The 27,547-nt window shown below is 35.4% G+C and overlaps 1 protein-coding gene across 11 annotated transcripts in view; it reads right to left on the bottom strand.

Annotated features, from left to right (window-relative positions):
* Tcf12 (transcription factor 12) overlaps positions 1-27,547 on the bottom strand; it is a 318,977-nt gene that overhangs the window by 241,306 nt on the left and 50,124 nt on the right. Inside the window, exon 3 of one of the 11 annotated variants that reach the window (XM_074066033.1) lies at positions 12,845-14,060. The exons of the other annotated variants lie outside the window; for them this stretch is intronic. Coding sequence (XP_073922134.1) covers positions 12,845-12,992 — 148 coding nt within the window. The 5' untranslated portion in view covers positions 12,993-14,060. The remainder of the gene's footprint in view (positions 1-12,844; positions 14,061-27,547) is intronic. 11 annotated transcript variants of the gene reach the window in all.

The following is a 27,547-nucleotide window of genomic DNA, read 5'->3' as shown; positions in this document are numbered from 1 at the left end:
GGGTACTTTGTAACATCAGGGCCTTGCACCCATTGTTGAAAGGGATGATGGCAGGTATTAAACTTCTAAGGCATCAAGATTGCACTGGATACATTTAAAGGAGCTACTTTATTTTTAAATACACCAAACACCCAAATTATATCCTTTATAATTATCAATATACTCTAATTTATTTTAAAGTTTATATATCAATTTTAAAATGTACAAGTTCCTTCAGATTAAAAAAAAAGTGTAAAGATCCCATGTATCGTGTGATATCCTCTCTGTCCTAGGGAAAAATTCCTATCTATTTTTCAGATTTGGTTCTTGATAAAACAACAGGACTTTAGAAATGCTTCAATTGCTGGCAACACATGGTTGTCAAGCCCATTTTCTTGCTGCAAAAATGTTTTTTTCTGGAGTCTGTATAAATCTTTCCTGGAATTTATGGGCACTTGATAAATATTTACATAATAAATGAAAGTCTGAATATTAACCCTTGGTCAGAAGAAAAAAAGGGATATAACTTATCTCAGAGGTCCAATGGAAACTGGGAAGAAGAAGCCAAGAAACCAAGCCAGAGTCAAAAGTATATTCCTGTGGAGGATATTGTGATATGCCACAAATTCCTCCTTAGGACTCACCGCCCCAGCTGCTTGGACTGCCTGGACAGCTTTGTCCAAGATTACAACCCCTCCTAGGGTAGAGCACATCCAGTGATGGATCCACACAGCTATAAAAATCTTAGTCCAACTCAGGAGAACTCTGAAGGGCATAATAGCTCCTGAATTCATAGCAGGTTAGTCAACAATGCCACTTGGTTTAAAACACAATTCGATTTTTCCCTATATCTAATCCAGCTTTCTTCCTCTCAGTTCCACAGATGCTGGTCCCAAGGGCACTCAAGGAACATCCTGTATACTAAACTCAATTTCAGGCTCCCAGTGGAATCCAATCTGCAACAATTCCCAAGAGCCACACTTGTAGGTCTGTACAGCACACAGCATTAAAACACTTATACTACATTCTACTTGTACATTCTAGTCACTGAAATATCAATACTATAGAATGAAGAAGCCACCATCTCTATACCGCTACGTCTTTAACAGTTCCAATTGAATCAAAACATTTTTCCTTTAGAAACAAATCAACAGACAAGTTGTAAACATATGAAAGACCTCAATACATGTATCTATTGGCACTGTTCTCCAGGCCTGGATAATAATTCTTTCTTTCTAAACCCAAACAACAGTCATGGAACATATTAAGTATATTAAATGTCATGTTATCATGGTTTATTTGTTTTCTTTTTAAATTTCTAATCCTAACAGAAATGCCTCATGTATTTCATTTTCTCTAAGAAAATTAAAAAGCAAACTTAAAACATTCAGAAAGATCTTCTTCCTATACTTTCCTGAAATGTAATGGCAGACTGCAAATACTTAGAAATTATTTAGACATACTATCAATAAATCATTTCATATAGAAGTAGATATCATTCCAGGCAGCAAAGTTAGAGCATGAATTAATTACATGAAGAAATGTAAGACACCATGTCTCTTATTGTCAAGAAGGTTTTTAAAAAAACAAAACAAAAAAAATGGAGTGGGGGAGTGGTGAGGGGACAACTAAATAGAATACATATTGCATGCCAAAGGAAATGAAGTCAGATGCACAAGAGACAGACTTGCTAATAAAATCAAATGTACAAACCACATTCGATAAAATAAGAACTGCCTCTGAACCTGACTTTCCTATTTGCACAGTCTCTATGATTTCCCCAAATGAACTACTTATATGTACCCTCAAATGTTCACTTCCAAATAGCACATTTAATCTAAAAAACCACTTACTTGTACAGACAGACACATACAGGTTCGTTTTATTTTCAAACTGCATGTGGAAAATTCCTCAGAAATGTTTAATGTGAACTTGAGTTAGCATACGAGCCAGGCAGAGATAAAAAGCACTTTCCTTCTAGGATCTTGAAATTGATGTAGCAAAAACTAAATCTGAGTTGAGCAATTAAGAGCGGTCTCACATGCACTTAATCTGTGTCTATCATCTGGATTTTTTTCAGTTTCTATTCTCTCTACCATCATCTCTACAAAGGGAAAATAAGAATTTAACATATAGCACCCAAAAAGTAAAGAGAGACAGTCAATAAATGATTTCTGATGGTATTATATATCAGGAAGTTTCATATTGTCATGAATCTACAGAATTCCCAATATCAAGAACACATGGTATTGGATTTTTTAAAAAGCCATTTGGTGAATCCACACTTGCTATATCTTATTTTGTTTGTATAGGGACTATTCAAGAATACCTCCAAAATACTGAAAAATTAGAAAAAAATATACTATTTGGCTGTGGTCTCTCTCCTGAGTATAAAATTTTTCAAGGGATGAAAGAAAAACTGTCCTCTAAAACAGCGTATAGTACAGACATTAAGGATCAGAATTAATTTCTAAATTTTCGTTAAAACTTAAGAGGATGAAGTATAAACTCACAATGTGAAATTTTAAAAATGAAAAATAAAACATTAAGTTAGGCTAATTAGTTGCCATCTTAATTACCAGTATTCTAAGTAAAGAAACAGGAAAAAAACTACCTGCATTACTGGTTCCTATGAAAAAAGTCAGAAATTTTATGAAGCGAGAGACCATTCTTACAGGAATTCCATCACTGACAAGAGAAGCTATTTTCCTCAAGAAAACTCAAAATAGTCCATTTATCCCTCAAAATGAAGGAAGAGTGACACATTACCAGGAAAAGCATGGACAGACAAGCCTTTACTAAATGGAACCCCAGGAAAATGTTCCATTTGGGTCTAAGTTTGCCTGTGGGACCAACCAAGAAGCCAAAACTCAGAAGAGAACTGAAAACACTAACTTCTTTCCTCAGTCTACACAAGTACCAGAACTAATAATCAATCAATCCTAATTGACAGACTCCATTTGCAAATTAATATTTGCAAATTAATATTCCTTAAACTTATTTGTACAGTCACCAAGCTTTCCAGTCATTTGGAACATGTACAGAGTGAAAATAATTTGAGTCACTAACCAGGCACGTTCTCATCCAAGAAGGAACAAGGCCTTCTTGTTTCAGTGTTTACACTATTAACAAGCGTCCTTTTTGCAATCTATTTAGTGTTATATTTATTTATTTTTTGTGTTTTTGTTAGTAATTTTGCTGTTTAAAAATGGCCTTCAACTCCAAACTCTCCCACAAGTGGCTCAAGCAGGACAGTACCAAGACCTGAGTTCAAACCCAGTACCACCCCCTCCAAAAATGATTTTTAAAATACAAAAAATAGGGCTTCTGAGTCATTTTAAATGCGATCTTGTATTTGAAAGCACAGGCGATGAGGTGCATTATGGTGTCATGATAAGCTTTGTTCAAGTCGGAGTTATTGAGTTGTTGGCCATGAGTTTAATGTTAATTAATCAATACTACACATTAAATAGGCGTCTTCTAACAGAAATATACATTAAAATGTTATATACTGATCAGTTAATGAAAATGTTGAGACCAGATGTGTTGAGACCAGAAATAAAAGTAACTTAACCTTGTATTTCTCCTGATTGATTGCTCATGATCTCTTTCAGAGCATAATACCAAGAATGAATATCCACTGTAGTTATTCAGTACCCTATACCACGTCACCGACAGGTTTCCTCAACCCATACGAGTAGAGATTTGCAGAATGCCTTCAGAAATGAATGTTGGTTAGTCTTGTCATGTTCCTCTCAAAGAACAAGGAAGCTTTCTACATTTACCACTAATGAAGTAGCAGTATATTCTGCAAGAAGTACAATTTTAAATAGTGAACTCTTAGCTCACCAATAAAAATTCAACTCACTTTTCGTAACTTATCTTCTTTCCTTGATCAGAACTCATGTTATTCATTGGCTTTCTAGGTGTGCACATAACAAGCAATTAATTTGGATCAATCATTACTCACAAAGTGCTACAGTATCATGCAGATTAGTACAGCTTGAGAAGCTGTCTACTTTATTTTATGTGTTTAAACTGGAAACATCAGGGACACATACAGAATGGAAACCGAGTCTGCCTTTAGACAGCTTCTCAATCAAAAGGAAACTAAGCACCCACAGAGTGGGAGAAAATATTTGCCAGCTACACATCAGACAAAGGACTGATAACCAGAATATATAGGGAACTCAAAAAACTAAATTCTCCCAAAATTAATGAACCAATAAAGAAATGGGCAAGTGAACTAAACAGAACTTTCTCAAAAGAAGAAATTCAAATGGCCAAAAACACATGAAAAAATGTCACCATCTCTAGCCATAAAGGAAATGCAAATTAAAACCACACTAAGATTCCACCTCACCCCTGTTAGAATAACCATCATTAGCAACACCACTAACAACAGGTGTTGGCAAGGATGTGGGGAAAAAAGAACCCTTTTAAACTGCTGGTGGGAATGCAAACTAGTAAACCACTCTGGAAAACAATCTGGAAGCTTCTTAAAAATCTAAACATAGATCTACCATATGATCCCACAATACCACTCTTGGGGATATACCCAAAAGAATGTGACACAGGTTACTCCAGAGGCACTTGCACACCCATGTTTATTGCAGCACTTTTCACAATAGCCAAGTTATGGAAACAGCCAAGATGCCCCACTACTGATGAATGGATTAAGAAAATGTAGTATTTATACACAATGGAATTTTATGTAGTCATGAAGAAGAATGAAATCCTATCATTCGCAAGTAAACGGATGGAACTGGAGAACATCATTCTGAGCGAGGTTAGCCTGCCCCAAAAGACCAAAAATCATATGTTTTCCCTCATATGCGGACATTAGATTAAGGGTAAACACAACATGGGAACTGGACTCTGATCACACGATAAAGCGAGAGCACACAAGGGAGGTGTGAGGATAGGTAAGACACCCAAAAAACTAGATAGCATTTGTTGCCCTCAATGCAGAGAAACTAAAGCAGATACTTTAAAGTGACAGAGGCCAATAGGAGAAGGGTACCAGGAACTACAGAAAAGGTTATTTCGAGAAGATTAATTTAGAAGGTAACACACATGTATAGGAAAGCAATGCAAGTCAACTCCCTGTATAGCTATCCTTATCTCAACTAGCAAAAACCCTTGGTCCTTCCTATTATTGCTTATACTCTCTCTTCAACAAAATCAGAAATAAGGGAAAAATAGTTTCTGCCTGCTAGTGAGGTGGGTAGGAGGGGAGAGGGAGGGGGTGGGGAGAAGGGGGGAGAAATGTCCCAAACATTGTATGCACACATGAGTAAAAGAAAAACAAAAAAGGAAACTAGGAACTTCTCTCAAATCACTTAGCTTTCTTTTGGGAATGGAATATATCTATGTATGACTCTCTAGAAATGACATGTTTGTCTAATATCTATCTTGGGCTAGTAAAACACTGTACTGTGACCAAAAATACATGAAGGAGTAAATTAAATGTAAGCAGCCAATAAGGGTAGATGTCTCAATGAAGAAAGAAATTCAGGTTTATGAATTTGAAAATATGTTAGGTGGACTGTATTTGCTAGAAGAGACTTTATATATTAAATAATCTAAACATTAATTGTGATTGAATATGATTTTAAGTGTGCTCGCCTAGAGAGAGAAAAGAAAAATGTTATTTCTTAGATGGCATTTTTTTTGAAGACATAGTCTCACTTTGTTCCCCAGGCTGGTCTCAAGTGATCTTCCTGCCTCAGCCTCCCAAATAGTTCAGATTACAGGTTCAATTATCTCTTCGTTGTTTTGTTTTTTGAGGATACTAGAAATAGAAACCAGGGTCTGCTCTACACTGAGCTACAATCCCAGTTCTTTTTGTTCTGAGTCTTCTAGAGACTGAGGAAGAGAAACTGCATTTATTTTCACATGAGTCATTTGGGAATAGGTTACTACACCTACAACCTCTTCACTCCCCAATCTCTACACACACGGCCATCACCATCAGGTCCTTGCCTGTAGACCCAGAACCAAGTCTTCCTTTTGGATCAATTAAGCACAGGTCACTTAGACTCCTGGACTTGTGTTTGAATATGGACAATGAAAAAAGTACAAAGAACTGAAGAAAGAGATATACTCAACTTTAGCATACCCACAATACCAAATCCAAGGTTCATAGCTTCCATTTTTCTACAAAGTTTAATGTTCTCCTTCATCCAAACTAACTGCAGTAATACCTGCCAAACCTAGACTCACTCTTTTACACCTGTGACATCCTAGCACTAATGGTTATCCTCTTTTACCTTTCCTCTTGGGGGTGTAGCTCAGTGGTAGAAGTACTTGCCTAGCATGTGCAAGACCACGGGTTCAACTCCTAGCACCAGAAGAAAAAAAAAAGAAAAAGAAAAATCTGATGACTTCCAGAACAAACTACAGGAGCAAGTTAAGAACCAGTCACTTCAACTATAAAGCTTTACTGACCCCTCCGAAAAAAAAAAGGTATCAGGAAAATCAGGATATTGAAACACATTAAATGACAATTCAAGGAAAAACGGACAAATCCAAAATGTGAGACAGTTCTAGGAGACAAGTGTTCCACTGTCATTAAAATGTCAACTATAGGGAAACTTAAATGAAAAGAAACTAAAATTATACAATAATCAAATGCAATGGATTTTTTTTTCATCTACAGAAGACAGTCAAGAAATGTAAATAAAGATAGTATCAGAATTTTCTTTGTTGTGACAATGAGGAATGAGTTTGGGTGGGAGAATTTGCTTTTTAGTAGAAATATTTACTGAAACATTATTGGAGGATGATATTCAAAACTATGAAACCTATTTAAAAAACAATACAATCTATGAGATAACTGGACAATGAAATATAAGTAAAAGCATTAGGAGAGGTATGAGAAAGCAAGGTAAAATTAATGGCTAGGGGGAAGAAAAAGGGGGCTGCAGAAGTTCTTCTGCAAAATAAAGTACAATTTCAGTGGTTAAATGTGTGACGGAAATGACACCTAAGAAAATACTCATGTCTACTGTGCAATCAGGCTTCAAGTGTAGAGCTACAAATCATGAGACACACAGATAACAAACACAAAAGTGGACTCTGAAACATAGCACGTGAAAAGCATCGAGGATTATTTATCTTTACAAAGACTCGGTTTTTGGTTTCATGGGTTTTCAGTACTCATTTTTTAACTTCGTTGATTTCTGCTCTAGTTTTTGCTTCTTTTCTTTTGCATACTTTAGGCTGAATTTGTGCTGTCTTTTGGAGCTTCCTAAGGTGGAGGTTAGGTGAATGATTTCAGATCTTTTCTCACATGTATATTCAATGCTACAAATTTCCCTGTAAGTACTGCTTTTGCTCCATCCCACAAATTTTGAGAAGTTTCTCAAAAAAATCTCTTGAGATGTCTCCCGTGTTTCATGTGTTGCTTATCAACCCTTCTTTTACATATTAAACAAAACAGATTTCGAGAAGTAAAACAGTTTGCAAGAGGTCAAAAAGAAAACTGTTCGCTGATTTTATGTAAGGAATACTTTTCTTTTCAATTATACTTTATAGGTCAATGGATACTTCAAATTAAAAACAAATGAGTTTAGCATGATATTTAAAAATGAAAAGAACTAAAATGACAACTTTTAATCTGATCTTTATCTAATGAGGAAAAAAAAGGCTATCTTAAAACTTGAAGTTTACTTTTGGACAGAAATAAATTCCTAAACTTTGGTACAGTTTTGATGGGTACCATTACCTTTCCTGCCCACTTTCCATACACTCTACCCTTCATTCTTCTGTCTTTTTTAATTTTTTACTTATAAATTATCATACTGTAAAATTGGGGGGGGGTTAATTTTTGGTGCCCGGCTCTGTAGAATCTTGACCTAGCAGCAAATTTGGATGCAAAACACACTATATCCAAACTTACTTCATGCCTTTAATTCACATGCTTCCTTCCTACATCCTAACTCCTAGTAAGGGCTGGTGTGTTCTCTATCACCAGTTTTATCTTTTTAAGCATGGGGAATAAATACAATCACAATTCTATGGAATCATTGAAATTTGGCCCCTTGGTTCTGTACAATGCATCCAAGAGGCAACCAATTTGTTGCACACATGAATACTTTGTCCTTTTAATTGCTGGTATTAGTTTAATGTGTGGATGCAGCAAATTTTGTGAAATCACAGTTGCTTTGTTTCTCTTTTTACCCAACTATGAATACATCTATAATGTCTGTGACCAAGTATTTCTGTAAAGATATATTTTTATTCCAAAGTGGAATTGCTGGGTCATATATACATAACTCTGTACAAAACCCACGTTGTTCTCCAAAGTGGTTACACCATTTCTGCATCCTTCCAAAATGTGTGACTGTTCAATGATTTGTATTCTAATTGAACTTGGTACCGTCACAATGTTTTTAATTTCAATAAAAGTAAAATATGTTGTGTGTTTCATCGTTTTAATTTGCATTTCCCTAATGGTAAATGATATTGAGCATCTTTTCAGATGTTTATTTGCCACCCCTGTATCCTCTTTAGTGAAATGTCTGTTCAAACTTGGCGTGTGTGTGTGTATGTTGGGGGGGGGGGATACTGGGGTTTGAACTAGGGCTTCATACTTGTAAGGCAATTACTCTACCACTTAAGCCACATCTCCAGCACAAATTTGGCTATTTTTTAATTGGGCTGTTACTTTTCTTACTGTGGTGTTTTAAGAGTTCTTTATTCTTTTGTGAGATACTGATTTCTAAATACCATTGCCTAATCTCTATGCTGTTGTTGTTTTGTTTCGTTGGTTATTTTTGGTGGTACTGGGGTTTGAACTCAGAGCCTTGTGCTTGCCAGGCAGGAATTCTACCACTTGAGCCATGTCTCCAGCACATTTACACTTCAGTTATATTTCAGGTAAGGTCTCATGTTTATGCCCCGGGCCAGTTTCTGACCATGATTCTCCTACCTATGCCTCCCACATAGCTGTGATTAACGATGCATTTTATGGGGCATTTTTTAAAATTTTGATAAACTCGTTTACAAACTTCTTTTATGAATCATGCTTTCTTTTTTAACTCATGGATTCTGCCTAACTCCATATCAAGAACGTCTTTTCCTAAAAACTTTTAAAAAGTTTAATGTTTTACATTTAGATCATTGATTTTTGTTGTTGTTGGTTGGTTGATTTGGTTTTGTGAGTCAGGGTCTCAATATGCAACACAGGTCAGCCTTGAACTTGTGATCCTCCAGTCTAAGCTTCCTGAGTGCTGCATTTGTATGCATCAGGCAACCTATGATTGAGTTTGAGTTAATTTTTTATGTAAATTTAGGTCAAGGTTTAATTACTACAGCACTATTTTTTTTTGTTTTGGATTTTTGTTTATTTTGCAGTTTTGGGGATCAAACAGGGCCTTATTCCTACATCCCACATCCCCAGCCCATGTCATTTGTTGCTAAGACTGTCCTGTATCCATCAATGAATTTCTTTAACACTTTTGCCATACTGTGACTGCTTTTCAGTGCAATTACTACATTCTGCTGACCCACATATCTGTCCCTTCACAACAGAGTACCTTCTATAAATTTATATCAACTCAAAATCAAGAATTTCTCTAATTTTATTCTTTTCCAAAATTGTTTTTAACTATTCTGATTTCTTCTTTTCCCATATAAATTTGGATGTCAGATTGCCTATGTATACAAATACACAGCTGGAGTTTTGACTGCAGTAGTGTGTTGAATTCATAAACCAATATGGGAAGGAGCGACAATTTTACCATTTTGAATCTTCCAATCCAGTATAAGTCTGCATCTATTTCAGTCTTGATTTCCTTCGTCATTGTTTAGCAGGTTTCAGCATACAGATTAGGCAGGTACACATGTACACGATATGTATTCATGAGCATCTTATTCCTTTGGAGCTACTGTATGTAGTACTTATTTTTTCATTTTATGGTACACTGCTAGTAAGTCATCTTATCCACAGCAGATAGTGAGCAAAACCCGCAGATGCTCAAATTGCTTACATAAAATATTATAGTATTCACATAACCTATATGCATATTCCCATAAACTTTAAATCATCTCCAGATTACTTATAATTTCTAATGCAATGTAAACCCTACATAGTTGTTGTACTGTATTATTTAGGAAGTAATGAGAAAAACAAGTATAGTTAGTACACATTTTTCAAATATTTTCTATCCACAGTTGGTTAAATCCATGAATGTAAAACCTGCATATAAGACCAACGTATACAATTCATGTGTAAATGTCTGTCTGTCTGTGTTAATCTTGTATCCTCTGACCTTGCTAAACTCACTAGGTTCTAGGTATTCAGAAATTCTTTGGTATTTTCTACATAATCATTTGTCTGCCAACAGGAACCGTTTACTTCTTCTTTTCCAATCTTTTTATTGCCTTTTACTTCCATTTGCTGCCATATAATAATGACCAGGATTTCAGTAAAATAATGAATCAGAGAGGTTAAGAGAAGACATCCTTGCCTTGTTCTCATGCATGGAGGAAAACACTCATTCCTTCACCATGAAGAATGATGTTAGCTGTAGACTTTTCTGATCATGTTATAATATAACTTTTATGAGCAGTGAGATTCAATTTGTTAATACTGTTTTTAGGATTTATGCAACTATGCTCATGATGTATACTGGCCCACAGTTTTCTTTCTTTCCTTCCTCATGCCTTCATTTACTAACTTTGTCTTATTTGGGTATCAGATTAATTTTGGCTTCATAAAAAAAGCTAGGAAGTGTTTCCTTTTCCTCCACATTCTGGAAGTGATGGGTAGATAAAGAACATTATTTCTTCATTAATTATTTGATATCCTTGGCCAGTAATACAGCCTGAGTTTGACTGTTTCTGGAAGGTTGATAACTACAGATTCAACTTCTTCAGTAAAGGACAATAAAGATCATTAATTTCATATTGATTGAGTTTTGATAGTTTGCCACTTCAAGGAATTCATTCATTTCACCTATGTTGTCAAATTTATATTCACAGAATTGGGGTTTTTAATATTTTTTAAATATTCCTTGCTGTGATTTGGAATGATATCACCCCACCCCTTGCTGTTTTACTGCTGATACTGGTTCTTTCCTTTTTTTAAATCATATTGATAAGATTTACCAGTTTTACTCATCCACAGAAAAAGACACCAAGCTTTTAGTTTCACTAATTTTAGCAATTGTGTGTCTGCTTTGAATTCATTCTGTTTTCCTCTTATTTTGTCTTTGCCTTCTTTGTCTAGTTTCTTGAGTTGGGAATATGAATTTCTGATTTGAGGTCTGTCTTTTTTTCTAATATAAACACTGAGTTCAATCACTTCCCTCTTACTTGGTGCCTAACCTACAGAATTTTTCACATTAGGTTTTCATTTTCTACCTGTTCAAAATATTTTTTAATTTCCCATGAGGCTTACCCTTTTACCCAATGGATTATTTAGAAGTTTGCTGCTGAATCTCCAAGTACTTGGAAATTGTCCTTTTACTTTCTGTTCCTAATTTCTAGTACATCTGCATTATGATCTAACAGAAAACATTTCACTTGAGTTCGATTATCATCAATTCATGAAAGTCTGTTTTAAAAGCAAGACTTGGTCTATTTTGATGAATACTCTATGTGTGCTTATAAATAATGTATGTTCTGCTCTCGTGGGTAAAATACTCTACAAACGTCACTTGGATCTGGCTGGCTGACAGTCCTGCCCATACACTCTATACACTTGGTGATTCTACCCTAAGAAAAGAGCACTGAAGTCTTCGAACATGATTTTGGAATTCTCTATTTCTCCCTCAGGTGCCTTCAAATTTTGCTTTGTACATTTTTATATTCTATTATTAGGTAATGTTCCCATGAATCTTGGGTATTTCTAGTCTTCTTTGTAATTAATATAGTCATTACAGTTTTTCTTTTCATTAGTGTTTGCATGCTGTATCTTTTTTCAAACTTTTACTTTTAACAAACTTACGCTGTTATATTTAAAATATGTTACTGATAGATAGCAAATACTGGGGTCACTGGGGGGATGGTGCAGTACTGGTATTTGAACTCGGGGTCTCCTTGCACTTGCTAAGCAGTCTCTCTACAACTTGAGCCACACCCCAAGACCAATCTTTCTCATACACATTTTTTTTTTGGCTTTAGTTATTTTAGTTATTTTTCACGTAAGGTTTCATGTTTTTGCCCAGGGCCAGCCTTCTCCGATCTTCCTACATATACACTTCCAGGAAGCTGGGATTATAGACGTAAGAAGATGAGTCTTCCTAACTTCTTGCTTGGCATGGCCTTGCACCATGATCCTTCTGATCTCTGCCTTCCAAGTAATGCACTCTGACAAACTCTTAATGTGTTTACAACATTTAAAATTGTAGTGTGATTACTGACATGCAAGAATTTACATTCACCATTTTATTATCTGTTTTCTGCTTGTTTCTGTTTTGCTTTTCCTGACTTCTTTTGGGTTAAGTATTTTAAAATTTCAATTTAATGTATCCATTGTGAATCTAACACCTTTTCATTTTATAAGCAGTGGCTCAAGAGATTATAAAATGCACCCTTAACTTTTCATAGTCTACTTAGAATCAAAATTTTAACAATTCAAGTAGATGTTATATAATAATAGACATCCATTAAAAACCACATCAATTAACATAATTTTTTTAACTTTCAACTTAAAATATATGTATGTATGTATGCGTGCATGCACAAGCATATGTGTGTCTTGATACAGGATCTTGCTATAGCCCAGACTAGCCTCAAAGTCACAATCCTTCTGCCCATCTCTTCCAAGTGCTGAGAGTACAGGTGTGCATCACTACACTCTGCTTGTTAAATATATTTCAAAGAACTCACGAGGAAAATAGTCTATGATAGTTACCATTCTGTTTATCTTCTTTCACTCCTAATGTCCAAGTTTCCTTCTGTCTTATCCTTTTCCATTCTTTTAGATCAGGTCTGGGAATTAATACTGTTAAGTTTTCCTTCACATGAAAATACACTATGTCGCCTTCTTTTCTAAAAGTCATTTTTATTGGTTACAAGCAGTTCTTCCCTTTAAGTGTTCTGATTTTTGTTGTTGTTACCTTTTTCTTCTCATTTCCAGCTTCTGATGAGAAATCCACAATAATCAGAGGTCTTGTGTTTCCAACTCCTTCTCTTGTTAGTTTTCACATTGGTTATGAATGCCTGAACATGGATTTCTTTGGGTTTATTCCACTTCAGGTTCTTTGAATCTGTATCTTTATGTACATCAATAAACTGTGAGATTTCAATCACTTATTTCTCCAAGTGTTTGCTCAGCACCACATCCTTCCTCAAAACGTCTATTTTATTTCCTCATAGCTCCCTGAAGCTCTGTTCAAATCTAAATTTTTCTTTACTCTGTTGTTCAGATTGAAATTTTTCTATTGATCTATCTTCCAGTTCACTGACATTTTTCCCCGTCTTCACATTCTGTTTGTGAGCTATCAGGTGGAGGCTGTCTTTTTTTCCACTTAGGTATTTTTCAGTCCTAACAGTTCCATAACTTCCTTCTGTCTTCTACTTCTCTGCTGAGACTTTTCCATTCATTCCCAGACCATCCACACTGACTTGTAGCATCTTTCTGCCTAATAACAGCTGTAAAGTCTATGTCAGATGATTCCCGTACTTGTATCATTTTGCTAATTGATGGCTTCATGGTGTGGCATGGCTTCTCCAAGTTCAACAAGTGATCTCAGCACTTTCCAATTCCTGGGATGCCCTTCTCACTTCTCCAGGTAGAGCATGGAGCTTTTGGTACACTGCTTGATCCCACTCTTCTGAAACTGTGTCTGCTTTGGGGGTCAAGCAATAGAGGTGGAGAACACGAGAGGAAGCCAGGTACTTATCGACTGGGGAGTTTCCATTCCTCAGTTTTGACTGCAGGCTCCCATGGTGGCTTCTGCTGACATTACCAAAGGATTGCTTGAGAATGGGACATGAGAGAAGGGGGAAAGAGTGGAATTCTGAATTTAGGAGTTATCTTTCCTGCTTCTTGAGCCAGAACTAGCAGGCATCTTTTGAAGCGCTCTCTGTCTATGTTTCAGATTGTGTTAAATTCAGGTCCGGGAATACTGGAAGAAAAAAAATGGTAAACTCACAGCCAGTTCGATGGTACTTTGAATTCTAGTCTTCTTTCCCAATCCACCTGGTTATTATTTATTCTGCAGAGTCCTCAAATAGCTGTTTGATCCATTTTGTCCTGGTTTTATAGATGCGTTCAGTGTGTGTTTAACAGATCATAGCCCCTAACAACTTCTCAGGTAATTCTCACTGACACATGGACTCTTCAAATACTCTTATCAAAAGGTATCAGTAGCTTTACAAGTGCCTTTCATTCACTAAAAACCCTACTTCATACAGTAACTAACTCTTGAAAACACAGCCATCATGTTACTAACAAAATTACTAACAAAATCTGATTGTGTTTTGGCTAAAGGGCTGTCATGATTAAAAACTGCCACTACAAGGCCCTCAAATATTTACAGTGCTCTGTCAGAAAAGATTATCTGTGTACTCGTTAACCTTGATGGAAGTTGCAATGACAGAATGATGGCACCTCTGCTTTTGCTGCTCAAAACTAGAAAAGCTTTGAGCATAACTTGAAAATGGGAATTACAGTATTTAACCACACACACACACACACACACACACCCCAAAAAAAGAAAAAACTGTGCCTTAAACAGTATCACGGCAATACCAAAACAACAGTTTTTCCCTCACTGAATAAATTTTAGAACATAATTTTTATCCCAAGACAAGAAAGGTGCTGTGATGTTTATTTTTAGCTACTTTATTATTTCTCCTTTTTAATCTTTGCTTCCTTTATATCAACATATAATAAACTCCTTATTAAGTTCATCTCTGAAGTTAGAAAAATGAATACTAAATACAGCAGCTAGGTCAGGGAAAACTTGATTTGGGAGAGTGACCTTGACATTTTAAGGCCAAACACTTTCAGGCAGGTCCAACACCTTCTACCCGGTATCCTCATCTCACATCAGACTCAAGTAAAACAGTTTCCCGCTTCCTGTAAAGGCAGAATGAAGAACTTCCAAACGCGGTACAGTAGGAGACTGCAAGTACCATATTTCACTAAGTCAAAGTCGACCCTCCCTCTAGGAACCAATGAACTGGGTCCTGCAGCAGTCAGACTGGAATCACACTCGGGACCCTTGGGTGTTAACACTTGGACTGGCTCAGGGCCTTTGAGGTGGTCATACCGAGAAACGTCAAAGATTTAGATATGTGTGCATACACATAAATAAAATATAAGCAAATGATCTTCCCGGGCAGGAGTTAGTAAACTAAAGCATGGGCCAAATCTAGCCAGCTGCCTGTTTTGTTTCGTTTCGTTTCATTTTGTTTTGAAGTCCCAAGGCTGAGAATGGTTTTCACATTTTTAAATGGTTATGAAAACCTGTATTATAAAGTCATTTTTGCCTCTTAGATTACAGACTAAAATATTTTACTATCTGGACCCTTCAAAGTTTATTGAACTCTTCTCTGACATAAAAACTATGTTCCCTACAAATTCTAGCTATAACATGTGAATATAATTATGAAGAAATTTTAAATGTTAATATTTAATCCCATTACAGAAACAGTATGATACCAACTGGTCATATATGGTATGGTGTACATACACACACACACACACACACACACACACACAGAAAAAAGGACAGGAAGGAAACCAATATCAAAATATCAGTAAATTGCTAGAACTCTTAATAAATGTTATTTTTACCTTTATTTTTTCTGTACTTTGCAAGACTTCTAAAATGAGCAACCATCATTATAATCAGTAAACAGTTTAAATAGACAATAGTTTCCTTTACAAGAAAATACAGACCAAATACATCAATCACTTGAATTATTTGTACACAGGGTAAGTAACACGTTAGTGTTCTACAGCTCATTGTTAAGAGTTAAACGGTATTTTTATATCTTCTACCATGTATAAAAAAGAGGAGGCCCTCTCTTTTGAATACAATTAGACAGAGTTTTGACCTGGACTTTTCAAGATTACTATTTTAGAATTAACATTTTAGACACCCTATAAGATACTTAATATAAAGTTCAATTCAAATATTATACACTATATTCATGTCAGCATCACTGTTTCAAAGCACACTCTAACCTAACCCTAAATACAATCGATGTATACTCCATGTGCTCTTTATACCTACAGCAATGAAGATGTAAAATTGTATTGAACAGCACAATTTCCTATTGGCAGTTATTAAACCATTCAAACAAAAATACATCCTTAGTAATAGAAAATAAAACATTACTGTTTTTAAAAAGACAGTATAAGGTATAATTAAACAATCTGGGTTGTCTTCACGAATAATATTTTAATTTTCTTGTTTAATAATCATTGCCCATACATCTTGGTTATTATTTTGAAGACCTTAACTTTGGAAGCATAAGACCAAATATTAGTGGAGGCGAGGGGAAAACAAAACACACCAAGCCACCATGGTCATGAAAATAAAAGGGGGGCCGCTACAGAGGAGGAAGGGGAAGCGAAAAGGGAGAGGAAGGAAGAGGGAGGGTAAGAAACAAGAATAGAGGGTGAAAAGTAATCAAATGTGTATGGAAATGCTGTGATGAAACCCCTTACAACTTAATATACATCAATAAAAAACCCTTACTGTGTACAATCTGGTACACACAAGTAAGAAACCCCTTACTATGTACAATCTAATATACACGAGTAAAAAGCCCCTTACTAGGTACGATCTAACATACACCGATAAAAATTTCTTAAATTAAATTTAAAGTAACAATACTAATATAAGTGATACGTGAGGCAGCATATTTAAGTCTAACTTGATAAACAAAAGGTTTACTATATACAATTAGAAAGGCATTTTTAAAGTACACCTTTGCTGTGGTCAAACAAACCCAGTCTTTGCTTTACAGTTTACTGAATTTATCTTAAAATACATATAGGTCTTACTTCTGGATCATGTTAGAATCCAAATTTAATTCTCTCAAACCACAAATTTAAATTAGAATACCACACATGAGATGATAAATGACAGCTTTTCTTTCCTGGTGTCACTCATACTTATGTTCCCTTTATAGTACAATGTTAATTGGTAAACAATTTAACCTCATTAAAATGTAAAAATCACTTTTTGACTATTAAAAAAAGAACTGGTCATGCCATGTACCAAAACTACTACAAAGTAATAAAGATTCCACAGCTCCTGCACACTGACTACAGCATAAATTCATATAAAATAGCAACTATTCTTAGTTTTCCTTCTCTCCCTCCTCTCTTCAAGACCGTAACAGACACTGAGAGAGAAACTGAAACATTTCTTCAAAAAACACAAACCACACTTCATAGACCCTGTTAGTAACATTTAAAGACAAATAATTGCATTTAATATTAAGTTACTACACCTGGCAAGCAGACATCAAAATTCAAGTATTGCCCTTATTGTCAATAAATCCAACATGAGTTACTTATAAAACACATTTTGCAGACATTTTGTTTCATGCAAAAATAAGTTAACCTTCCTAAAGTATTGCATATAAACAAGTTATGTCAGAATTATACTTAATTAGCCTTTTTTATAGGTTAACAGCATATCTCACAGATATACTAACAATTTTGTCTCATTCTATGCTGGGGCCCTCTTTATTAAAAAAAAAGTGCAGACATGTATTTAGTAAATGAAGTTAAAAAAAAAAAAAGACCCTTTCTGTACAAGAATATACAAAGTAACTGACTTAGTTCTATAGCCAATAGCCTTTTAAGTAAACTTTTTAAACTAATTTGCTCTAAAAGATATGCAGGAATTCACCATATTGTAAAACTCCTGGTAGATTTCTATTTCTGGTTTCTGCCATAATAAATAGTAGGGGTTTAAGCCTGAGCTGCTTTTTTGACTTACAAGATTTTTACACAGTCAGCAACTTACACCAGGACATACTGTAATACCAAAATGGAAGCTACTTAATCAACAATTCCTTATGGAAACACAGATCGTACATAACAGTCTATATAAGGGTAAAGTTTTATTTTAAAAAGAAGCACTTAAACTTTATTTAGTAACAGAAGCTCAATTTTTTTTTCCAGGTCTGCCAACATATCCAGTTAATTTTGGTCAATATTAACAATACATACACACACACACACACACACACACACACAACACCCAAGAAATGCAAGCAGCAATAAGTCAATGTATTTATAATGTTATATAAAACTATACTTTCATCTCTCTAAAACACTGGTTTCTGGTTTCCCAAGTCCTGCAGAGTAAATATGATCCCGTTTCTCATGCTATGTATTTTTAAAACATTTTCTATAAAGGACTTAAGACAGTAGAAAAATTCAACAATTTGTGAATTACTCAATATACAGATTTTTCAGATTTTGAGTTGTGGTCAATTATATCATCACAAAAGAATAGATGAGCGATCAAAAATTGTTGAGCATGGTTTCAAAATGTTTCTCTTCCCTTTCTCCTCACTCCCCAAAACACACCATTTAAATTAGTAAAGAATAATACCCATATAGTTGAATTTCCCTCAGCCTTACAGTCATTCCTGTTGGCTCAGGGATTCTTCATCCCCCGTTTTAAAGTACAGGCCACTGGGGTGGCAGATTGGCTCAAGTGGTAGAGCATGTACCTGGTATGCGTGAGGCCCTGAGTTCAAACCCCAATACTACCAATAAATAAAAGAAGTACAGTCCATTTATTAATAATTAAATAAAATGGCTTCTTTGCGTACCTATACATAAATTCTGAATCCTATCACTTAAGAAAAACTGCAGGAAAATATTTATTTAGCTGTTGACCTCCTTATTTAAATAGAAAAAAACATTTATTAAGAATTAAACAGACTATTGTAGAATTCATCAACACTGGTATCCTAAAAGGAACCATTAAAAGTAGATTTTATCGAGTAGGTGCCGTGGGCTAAAGACATATATAAAGACCATCTTTCCTTCACTAAATGCAATTTATTCTACAATCTTAAATCATATGGATCAAGTTTATTAGTGTAGTTCTATGGAGACAGGAGCTATGGTTACAAGAATGCTTATTTAGCTTTTGATAAGAAAAAGAAGACAATTTGATAAGCCAATTTGCTACCATCTACATATCTGGATAAATTAAACAAGTAAGTAAAATAAAACATGATATACATATGAAGACTGGTAATCTGAGGGAAGTAAGATTATTTGGTCTCTGACTCATACTTTTAAATAATCCTTGCAATACTCATTCAATTGCTTCACTCATTGTGCTTCCTCTTGACAACGTCTAAGCTCACTGCTTAAGTTTTCTTCTTGCAGGAATCAGCATTTACCGACCTCACAAAGTACATACACTTGCTGTTGTCAGCAAAGAACACAGTTGGGGAAGAGGCGTTGTAAAATGGACTGGAAGGGAGGGAAAATACTTCTCCTCAGGCCAAAAAAAAAAGTTTCTACAAATCTGGAACCTTAAGTTTAAAACCTAATCAACTTTTTTGCATTTAAAAATAAATAGATGCATTCCAACCCATGAGTTCATTTCATCTGATTCAGGGCCGGCCATTTAGGTGTCATAATTGAGAAGTAACTTCTATAGCTCTTACTGGTACTTAAACAGCTGAGCAATATTAGCACACCAGTGTTTTTCACATGAAGCATCTTTGCACAGTCTTACAAAGGTTCTCAATAAACAAAAGTGCTGGCCTCTTGAGGGCATCTGGGATCTCCCAGGACTTTTCATAATAGCAGTGTGTTAATCCCCTATGACCTGTTCTTTTTCCAATTTGGATCACTGTTTCTGCTTACCTAAATATTACCTATTCAATTGGCTCAGATATTGTTCACTCCCTGTTTTAAGTAGAGTTCATTTACTAATAATCAAAAAGGCAAGATGAAATGGCTTTCTGGGGTGCTTACATAATACAGAAAGTATTTCTCATTCCTTTAGGATTAGTAAAAGAATACTTTAAGCAATATTCTGTTATGACTATTTAAAACTTTTTTACCATTATTTTGTATGGTACACAGAATGTGTTGCTAATTTGTTATTGTATATAGTCCTGGAATGTCTAGGTTTTAATCTCTGTCAAGAGAATTGGTTAGTGAACAGCTTAAGTGTTAACGCAGCTGTGAAACTGCAATTAAGGTTTTCTTTCACACCATGTTAGTAACCAAACCTGACCTAGAATAAGGATGAAGCAGTGCTAGTGGCCCAATTCACCTCTGTCCCTGCCACCACCACCCACATGCTGCCCTTCCCTACACGTTCACTCTCTCTCCTACTCACAAACACAGCACATACGTCTTTTCCCAAATGTGCATAGTTATAAAGGCATGTGTGTCTTTATGAATAATGTGGAAATGTGTTCATATACACACACACACACAACATACACACATACATATAAATATACACACGCACACAATCATTTCAATCAGAAACACATATGGTACGCAAAGCTGAAAACAGAAAAACAGTTTATCTTCCTCTTTTCACTGTAGATTCTACAGAGCTTTAGGAAATTAAAACAAACAGAGAAGCAAGATGCAGTGGCACAGGCCTATAATCCCAACACTCGGAAGGCTGACACAGGACAATCACGAGTTCCAGGTCAGCCTGTATATAGTGAGACCCTGTCTCCAAAAAGAAGAAACACACACGAGAGAAGTCCGTAATCCACTATACAAAATACAAAAAATTCTAAAAAAGTTTTACATATGCAACTGTGTACTATACCTTCATATCTTTGTTTTTTTCAGGTTTATGTAATTACCTTGCCTCACACCTGTAATCCTAGCTACTGAAGACAGAGATTAGAAAGATTGCAGTTTGAGGCCAGCCCAGGCAAAAATCAAGACTCTATCTCAAAAATACAAAAATATCCAACACAAAAAAGGACTGGCAGAGTGGCTCAAGTAGTAGACTGCCTGCCTAGTAAATGTGAGGCCATTGAGTTCAAACCCCAGCACTGCCTAAATAAATATATAAAATGTAATTACTTTGCTCCTGTAGCTTTCCCTAATTGGAGCCTTCGATCAGTTCTATCACACAACAAAGAGGGAGGAAGCCACAATGGGTTCATGTCTTTAACTTCTCTCTTTTGAGTTTATTCATCTCTACTTTGTCAAGAAAGGCTTAGCCTGCCCTACACGCAGCAGCCCAAGAGGGACTGTGGGAGGCAGAGATGACAGGGCAGTGCTGAAAACATACAAAGTTTCACCGAGAACATTCAAGTTGGTAACCCTGAATGTTAAGAATTCCCCATATTATCAATGCCACCACTATTTACAGTAACAACCAGGTGTAACAATCTGCTTCCAAAGAGGTCATCTGGCTTTCCTACACTGTATACTCCTTTTACCTAGACACTTCATATAACTCATCTGCAGAGTCGTTGTTACACATTTTAATCCACACTAAAACCTGCCACATACACCTACTCTAACAGCTACCTTAAAAATAACTCAGAACGCATATCTACTTTTCAATTAGCAGTTACTTTTTAAATTTGATAAGCAACTGTTTTCCCTGCATATATAAAATCTTCTCTGAATTAAAACAATTTAAATCACTAGTCAAAAAGATTCCATTTCTTTTGTTTTCTTCAGAGAACAAAGCATATCTATATAATGAAGGTACAGATACAGGTTTCTTTTTAAAAACATAATATAACTTTAAAGCGGAAATGTGTTCAATATTTACCACCAAGGTTGATTTTGCAAACTGTCTGAAAACTGAATGATTTAGCTATGTCATCAACAATGGTAAAATAATCAAATACTTATGAAGTCATTGCAAGATGACTCAGTTCAACTCAATAAACCAATTTCAGATTTTATGAAACTCCTCTGGTATTAGATGTAATCACCTTAAAAAAAAATCAGGAGAAGTTTCAACTACTTTTAAAAAAACATAAGGTTCTAAACCTTGTTTTTAACACTGTAACTACATTAGACAAAATGTGACTGTCTAAAATTAAAGTTACATCAACTAAAGAAACTTTAAAAGCTGGCAAGGTGAATAAAATCTTACAGCGAGAGAAAGCAACTGAAATTGGAGGCCAGCTTCACAGATGAGATGACAACTTATCTCCTTGTCACACTGATGGCAAAAGGACACTGGTGTTGAGGGGATGTTAAGTCCCAGGTGTCAGAGAAAGACCTTATGAACAGCAGGCACAGCATAAGCAAAGTATCTTAATTTGTTTTTTGCTGCTATAACAAAATACCAGAGGCTGGGTAATTTATAAGCAGAAACTCACTAACTCAATTCTGAGTTAGAAGTGTAAGCCCAAGACACACCACATCTCTGAAGATTCCCATATAGATCTAGAAATACAGTACATTTTCAAGGGGAATATTTACTAGCTATTGCTTATTGAGACTGGGGTTCTTACCTTCTTAGCACTTGCTGCTTCTGAAATACACCAGACAGAAAGGTAGATAGCCTTGCAGCTTTTCATTCTAGCTGATCACAATTGATAAGAAAAAAGAGAAAATAGCTGGAAACTAGCTCTTAAGAGTTTTTAATTTGTATTTTGCTATCATACTTTGGCACCAACTCTGAATACAACTTTTGTCCTTCAGGGATATTCTAAGTATTAGTCAACCAGATCGTTTACAGCAACCACTGGAAAGAGTTTGTAATCCCGAGTTCACACACTGAGCCAACATTCTAAACAAAGCCATGGAGCCCTCAAGTTTAGACACTTTTATACTTCATAATTCACACACTCACATAAAAGTAAAGAAAAACATAAGATGAAATGCAAAAAATAGAAGACACTCCATAAATCTTTATTGAAGGAGTAAATAAAATAGACATAAAATATAGCTAACTAAAATTTAAAATGCTCTTAGGCATTCTAATGATAAATGATCACTTTAAAAAAAAACTTGGTAGGGAAAAAACTTTTGATGAGCATCAGTAATAAAAGGAACTGTTCTCATTTTATGACTAAAGGATAAATGTGTAATTGTAGGGTGATTATGTTTAGGACACTGGGTACTAGTTCATGATTGCACTTGAGTATCTTTTAAAGGAACAGTACGAGGCAAAGTGCTGTTCAGAATATGTGTGAAATAATACACACTACTATAAATTTGAAAAGTATGAAACCAAGGATATTTGCCAACCAGAGGAAGTAAAGGAACTTTTTAGACTTCTCATTACGTTGCATGTATACTATGTTTTTAGAAGTGAAGATGTTCTTCAAAATCGTCTAAAAAATGAGGTTGATAAATTCTTACTCATTTTTATGAAAACTTTTAAGTACTCAAAAACTGAATTTAAAAGAGAAAACCAGAGAGAAAATATTAAAGAATAATAAAATTCCATTGTGAAATGCAAGTTTTTTGTATCAAGTTATTATGAGGAACATGTCTTAAAATATGTACACATATGTATGACTAAATCAAGCTAGTAATATATGCATTGCCTTAGATAACTTTTTGTAGTGAGAATAACTAAAATCTACTCTCTTGACAATTTTTTAAAACATGCTATATTCTATTGATATGAACATATAATCATGTTGTATGAGACTTATCTCTCTGTGCCTGGTTTATTTCACGTAACAGAATGGCCTCCAGGTTCATCCATCCTGTTGTAGGTACTGAAAGTTTTCTATTGATTAGACCTTGTTTTTTTTTTTTTTTGGTCATTAGGGGTTTGGGCCTTGACAGGTAGATTCTTTACCACTTGAGCCACGTCCTACTCAAGACTTTTAATCTGGATATATTAAAAGAGAATTTCACTCTAACTCCTTCATTTTACTGATAGGCTCTAACCCAAACCCTTCTTTTAAAAAATGAAGTTTTTAGTTTCCTGAGCAGTTTTTGCAACACAATAGTCCCAACCTATATCTGACTGTTATGGATGTGTTTTCTTTCTTTTTTTTTGGGGGGGGGGGTGTGTTTTGTTTTTGAAACAGGGTCTCTCAATATAGCTCATAAATGACCTCAAATTCATGATCCTCCCACCTCAGGCTCCAGAGTGCTCAGATTCCAGATATCCACTGCCTCACCTGCAGCTGGCAGTTTTTGAAGGGTGGTTTGCTTTGTCCATTGCTTGTGTTAGCCTTTGCAAATTCTTTATGTTAAAGAAACAAGGGCCTAGCATTACCTGGGTAAAAGGAAAATGCTTTCATAGAAGGATTACATATCTATACAACAATATAAACACAAGGTTCTGAAAACACAGCTATGCACACCGTGACCCATCTATGAAAGCTGTGTCTCACGGCTCAATGACACTGTCCCAGTGTATTCAACTACCTTCTTTTTTCTTTTTACTTTTCACTTTTTGACAAGTCAGATTGTTGCTAACTAGTGTGTCAGAAGCAGAAAGAGTGAGGGTTTTTTTTGAGCTGCTATCTCATGATTACTAGAACCTTTGAATTTCTTTCATACACAACAGAATGTACAAAATCCCCCTCTGCCTCCAAAATGCATGAGCCAACACTGATTTTTACTGAATCTGTTATCCTCTGATCCTCTACATTATTACTTACAGATTGAAATAAGGACCAAAGTTTTGACTTGAATGGTGACTGAAATCAAAGGCACAGAACTCTCAGCTTGACCCTGAAAAGCCTGTCTGGGAAATCTTCCCAATGGGTACAAAAGTTCTGCAGTTATCATGGAACCCTGAACTGCAACTAACAGCTGCTCCACTCACTGTTTTAAATTATTTAATATGATTTGTAGTAGGGCTGATTCTTTTCTTTTTTTTTCTTTTTGTAGGTACTACAGATCAAACCCAGGGCTCCGTGCCTGCTAGTCAAACACTCAACCATTAAGCTACATCCCCAGTCCCGGGCTGATTCTTTGCTAAGTAAACATACCAACATTTATGTGAAATCTATTCTTCAAAATTATCACCTTGAAAAGCCTAATAGTTCTTTTTGGGTTTGTTTTGTTTTAGGGGTGGTTTGCCTGTCTCTTTGTTTTGTGGTACTAAGGACTGAACCCAGCATCAAGCTTGATAGACAACTACTCTATCACTTGAGTCATACTCCTAACTCCTTCTGCTTTTCAGAGTCTAGAACGTTGGCCCAGGCAACCTCACACGACAATCCTCCTATCTTCACTCCCACCCAGTAGCTAGGATTACAGGCATTTACCACCATGCCCAGTCTTCACTTAACAATTCTTTAACTTCCACTTCTCAAATTATTTTAGAAGTGTATTTAAGAAACTGGCATCATCGAAAATTTACTAACCACATTAAGAAATCACTTTTGTTACTGCAAAAACGCTAGCTTTTCTAGCTATCCTTCTTACCAGCCCTCTAGTTTCTACATTGCCTTAAATGTCACCTCTGGCTTTCTGTTTCTTCTGGCTTTTGAAATCACCACCATGAGAATCTGTAAGGTGGGAATGAATCTTAAAGAGAACAAGGAGAATGGACAGTGGAGCAAAAGAAACAGATCTGAAATCAGATAATCATTTTCATGCAACTTGGCTTTGATAATCATGGGTTAAAAAAAAAGCACTAGAGACCACTACGGGTATTATTTTCAAAAACAAAAAAATCCATTAAGTGGTATAATGTCCATACTTTCTCTTGAGAGAAGCATCTTCCATGACTATTGTTTCCAAGTCAACATTCAGGAGGAATGGACTGTGGCTATCAGAAACATTAACCGAAATGTGTGCATTCAGCTCTGCTATGGGGTGGGGTACATCTCCTTCCCCATACTCTGCACTCCTTCCTGTCCCTTTGCTCATCCTGCCTGCACTATGTCCGGCTTCCTCCACAAAAGTCAGTGCTCTAACTCGAAGTCACCCAAATCACTTAGGACAACCGAATACAAATAAATGGTGCTCAACAAATGCTGCCTGAATTGGGTTTGGGTAGAAAGGGTTATGAAATTGCAAAGGATTTTGGTAGAATAAGCAATCTCCCATCACAGCTACTCTTTTATCTCCTACTTTCTAAACCAACAGCACATTCTGAGGATGCTGGGGATCAATGACCAGAGCAGGTTGCTCAGAGCATTTGGTCCCTTACTCAGTAATATAACCAGGCAACTCATTTACATCATGAATGGATGTGAAGAAAAATCTTAACAGCTAAAATATCATTTCAAATAAATAAAAATTAAACTGCCTAATTTGTTAAGATTAACCTAGATAGAATCAACTTTCCTTTGCTGGTTTTGTGCCTATCATACTTTGTAACTTGAAAATGCAAAATCACCTCTTTACATCTCAATGTATTAATATGGTACATGTAAGTCTGTACACATTCTTTCCAAACAATGAGACTACTTCCTTTTACCCAGGAAATTAATTGTATACATGCAGATACATTTTTTTATTACATTTCTCTGACTGTGAGATTCAAATTCAGTCTTTTACTAGATGTACCTAAAAACAAAGTATTTAGAAAACTGGGTACCCAAAAATTGCTTTAAAAAAAATAATGAGAGCAAACGAGATAGCTAAACAGAAGAAGAAGTTTTGTACATCAGTTTTAGGAAAGGAAAATAAAACCAGGCCTTACATTTAGGACTCCGATGTTTGATGTAGAAGAGAATTTAAGATCTGGAAAGAAAGATTAAAATCAGAGAACTCAGCTTCGGTTCTGTAAGGCAGAACAAATCATCCACAGTAATCACGGAGTAAGTGTAGCACTGTGCTTGTTCACACATCCATCCAAGTCTGTGTCTGGATACACAATAGGAAAGGAGCAAGCACTAATTATTCTTGAGTCCTAAATCAGAACACTAGTAAGCACTTAAATAAAGCAGAATGAAGTACTGAATTCACATGAGAGAAACAGGAATAAAACCACTCCACTGAACCTTTGGGAAAAGGAGTCCTGGAATGTTTCTAAGACTAGTAGACAATGAAGAGAAATTATCCACTTGATGTTCAGCTAATTTGATGTACAAAATTTTCATAAATTACTTATGTTTACAGTATTCTTTACTCTTTTGGGTTAATAAATATAAAAAATTACAGAAGATTCATGCTTGTTTGCAATTTTAGCAACCCAAACCAGTTTTTCCACAAATTGTACAACTGTAATTCACCAAGAGGACTTTCAGAAATATAACCTTTAAGGTTTATTCTTTGTATGTTTTTAGATGTATACATTCATATTTCCATGTTTTTATTTGGCAATTTATGGCTAATTACCTGCATCTTAAAGACTGGTGTGATAGAAACTACCAGTGCTTTTCCAATTACAAAGAAAATCTGGGACAGAAGGATACAAGTAGGAAACAGACAAAAACATCAATTCTCTCAGGGATCAATTTTCTTGAATAATTACTAAAATTTTACACTAACAAACATGTATTTCCCAAAACTGAAACACACAGTGATATATTTAGAGACCTGATCCTTCAAGTTTCCTAATTTGATCAATAATGATTATATTAAGGGCAAACACAACAATGGGATTGGACTTTGAGCACATGATAAAAGCGAGAGCACACAAGGGAGGGGTGAGGATAGGTAAGACACCTAAAAAACTAGCTAGCATTTGTTGCCCTTAATGCAGAGAAACTAAAGCAGATACCTTAAAAGCAACTGAGGCCAATA

Source organism: Castor canadensis, chromosome 2 (genome assembly GCF_047511655.1).
Source record: "Castor canadensis chromosome 2, mCasCan1.hap1v2, whole genome shotgun sequence".
In the NCBI taxonomy this organism is placed as follows: domain Eukaryota; kingdom Metazoa; phylum Chordata; class Mammalia; order Rodentia; family Castoridae; genus Castor; species Castor canadensis.
The sequence above is the reverse complement of the archived record's forward strand: the minus strand, read 5'-3'. Positions and strand labels throughout refer to the sequence as shown.